Source organism: Engraulis encrasicolus, chromosome 1 (assembly GCF_034702125.1).
Source record: "Engraulis encrasicolus isolate BLACKSEA-1 chromosome 1, IST_EnEncr_1.0, whole genome shotgun sequence".
In the NCBI taxonomy this organism is placed as follows: domain Eukaryota; kingdom Metazoa; phylum Chordata; class Actinopteri; order Clupeiformes; family Engraulidae; genus Engraulis; species Engraulis encrasicolus.
Window position 1 is genome coordinate 16123158 of NC_085857.1, and position 2756 is coordinate 16125913.

At 47.7% G+C, this 2756-nt stretch overlaps 1 protein-coding gene across 2 annotated transcripts in view; it reads left to right on the top strand.

The window, feature by feature from the left end:
- Positions 1 to 968: 968 nt before the first annotated feature.
- strn (striatin, calmodulin binding protein) overlaps positions 969 to 2756 on the top strand; it is a 112765-nt gene continuing 110977 nt past the window's right edge. For both annotated transcript variants that reach the window (XM_063198002.1, XM_063198009.1), the window contains exon 1: positions 969 to 1356. In XM_063198002.1, the coding sequence (XP_063054072.1) occupies positions 1132 to 1356 (225 nt within the window). In that variant the 5' untranslated portion in view covers positions 969 to 1131. The remainder of the gene's footprint in view (positions 1357 to 2756) is intronic.

A 2756-nucleotide genomic window follows, 5' to 3' on the forward strand; every position in this document is an offset into this window, starting at 1 on the left:
GTGCACAAGTGCAGCATTTGAGACACGGCCTATGTGTTTTATCGGGGCATTATTGTCACATGCTTTTGATGCCATGCATTTGTAGATGATCATGCCAACATTGTGACAACAGATGTAAAAAAAGAATATTCAAAAAGGGCATTTATTGGAAGGGAAATGAAGAGAAATTAAGAGTGCGTTCCAATATGCGACCTTGCGTCCTCCACTTGAGCTTCTGGCCTCGTACCAGGAAGTAATATGTCATGATGACATCACTGACAACAGCATTATATTTCAATATTTCCCAATAGCTCAATTGTTAAGTCATTTTCTCATTTGCAAACTGGATGGTGAATGAAGAATAGTCCCCCAAAATTTGTTTTGGCTAGGCTGACAGCGGGGAAACTTTAATGTTTTCTCCACGGAGGGGCTAGGAGGCGGGGTGAGGCCACAAGCACAAGTGGAGGACACAAGGTCGCATATTGGAATGCACAAGTAGCCTAGGGAGTATGATAAGTAAGGAAAAAAAACTATGGGGTGGGTTCTGTATGATTTCCCTCAAGATGTGAAGCCTACTACAGTAGGCTAGGTGTTGCAGTGCTGTAGAACCACATCAAGAGGTCGGTGAAAAGCCCCATGCAGTTCCATAGGCCCACTTCAGCATCTCTAGATTACAGAAAGGTGAAAGATGTTATGTCACTGGGAGATAATTGTTCTATTCCACAATATTGATGAGGCACACGTTTTTTCCTTTCGAATAATTATTATTTTCCATAGAACGTAATCCATCATGTAGGCCTAGTGATTAAAATCACACTGTGGTTGCCCTAAAATGTGATTGGTGATTTCCGTGTGAATGGACCTTCGCCGCCAATCTGAATCGAGGATGTTGCCCGAACGCCGAGGGAGGAAAAAAACACACAGCGAGGCGTGCGTTTGGCGGTGACGTCACCCCATGACAAGACAACCAGACATGAGTTTGCGTGCTCAGCAGCAGCACCAGTAGGGAGGGCTGTGGGAACCAACACTGAGAGAGGCACTACTCTTGTCCATTTTCCGCACCCCTGACGGATCTATAGCAGTGACAGGAGGCGGAAAAACAGGCGGCACTGTTGGGCATCGCGACCGATTGCCTCCAGTCTGGGCCTGGCCATGGACGAACAGGCAGGGCCCGGTGTGTTCTTCAACAATAACAACAACTCGTTATTAGCCAGCGGTGGCGGCGGAGGGAAAGCGCCACAACCGGGCGACGGCGGTGGTGGAGAGGCGGCCAGGGCGCAGTACAGTATTCCGGGGATACTGCACTTTCTGCAGCACGAATGGGCCCGGTTCGAGGTCGAACGAGCCCAGTGGGAGGTGGAACGAGCAGAATTGCAGGTATGTTGGTTCTCAGGGAATATGTGTTCAGTTGTTGTGTGTGAAAACGGAGGCTAGCAGCACTTGGCTGGAATGTGGTGGCAAACGTCCATGAACATTCCAAGGGACTGGATGTTTTTCCCTCTCGAGAGGGGCTCGTTCGCTCTCACAAGCAGCCTGCCAAAATGCTACAGAGCTATGTGGATTAGCCTCGGCTAACATAAATGATGTTGGGCATTCCGAAGTTGTGGCAGTTGCTGCGTTCTCGCCCTAACTCAATATATTCACTCCAGCATGAATAACACAATGGTATTCCAGGCAGGGAAACAAGTGCGGCTTGGGGCGTTTGTGAAACGGAGTCGTGAAGCCCTGGCTAGCTTGTTAGCAGGTTACCTTGTTCCAGACGAGGGTGATGGAATTCCAAAAATGTTCACGGTGCTTGAATTGTTTGACAAGCCTCCCTACCCCGCCCCCTGTGTTATTGAGGCACGAAATGCGTGCGAACTGCGAACGTGTGCTCTTTCAGGCTTCAGGGCTGATAACCACTATAAACCTGTATTATTAGTATAGAAAAATTGGCTTTAGATAATATTCACTGGTTTTTGACAGGCTTTTCACACAGACTTGGTTGTGTAAGTGACATCTCAATGCAGTTAAAAAGGTGCCAACTGTCAAACACACACAGATTGTCAGATCAAGGCAGTGTTTCCACTCTCCCCAAGCATGCCTTTTACCTCATGGAAGTGAAGTAGGCTTACACAGGCTTCACCTGTGTCATTTGTTGACAGTTGGAGCGTTTGATAGATTGTTGTTTTTTTTTTGCCCCTTTTGTTATTGCAAGTTGATTATTTGAATAGTGGGCCAATATGGAATGCGTAGATGTTGACACCCCCCACCCAAACACACCAAACATCTCAAGCATTGAATCTTTGTTGTTTCACAGTCAACCCGATGCACACACCCACCACTGCCCATCATTGTGCCAGGTGTTCAGCACAGGGCACCTTCAGCCAAACATAACACACCTGCTCTCAGCGGCTCTGGAATGATGGTACACTGGCAATAGATAGATGCTGACAACATCTGTTATGAGTTTTATTTTGTGTTCCCATTCTCTCTTTCTCTCTCTCTCTCTCTCTCTCTCTCTCTCTCTCTCTCTCTCTCTCTCTCTCTCTCTCTCTCTCTCTCTCTCTCTCTCTCTCTCTCTCTCTCTCTCTCTCTCTCTCTCTCTCTCTCTCTCTCTCTCTCTCTCTCTCTCTCTCTCTTCTCTCTCTCTCTCTCTCTCTCTCTCTCTCTCTCTCTCTCTCTCTCTCTCTGTCACACACACACACACACACACACACACACACACACACACACACACACACACACACACGGTAGAAAAGGAGCGCCCTGCTGATCTCCTAAAGGAGACACCTGTG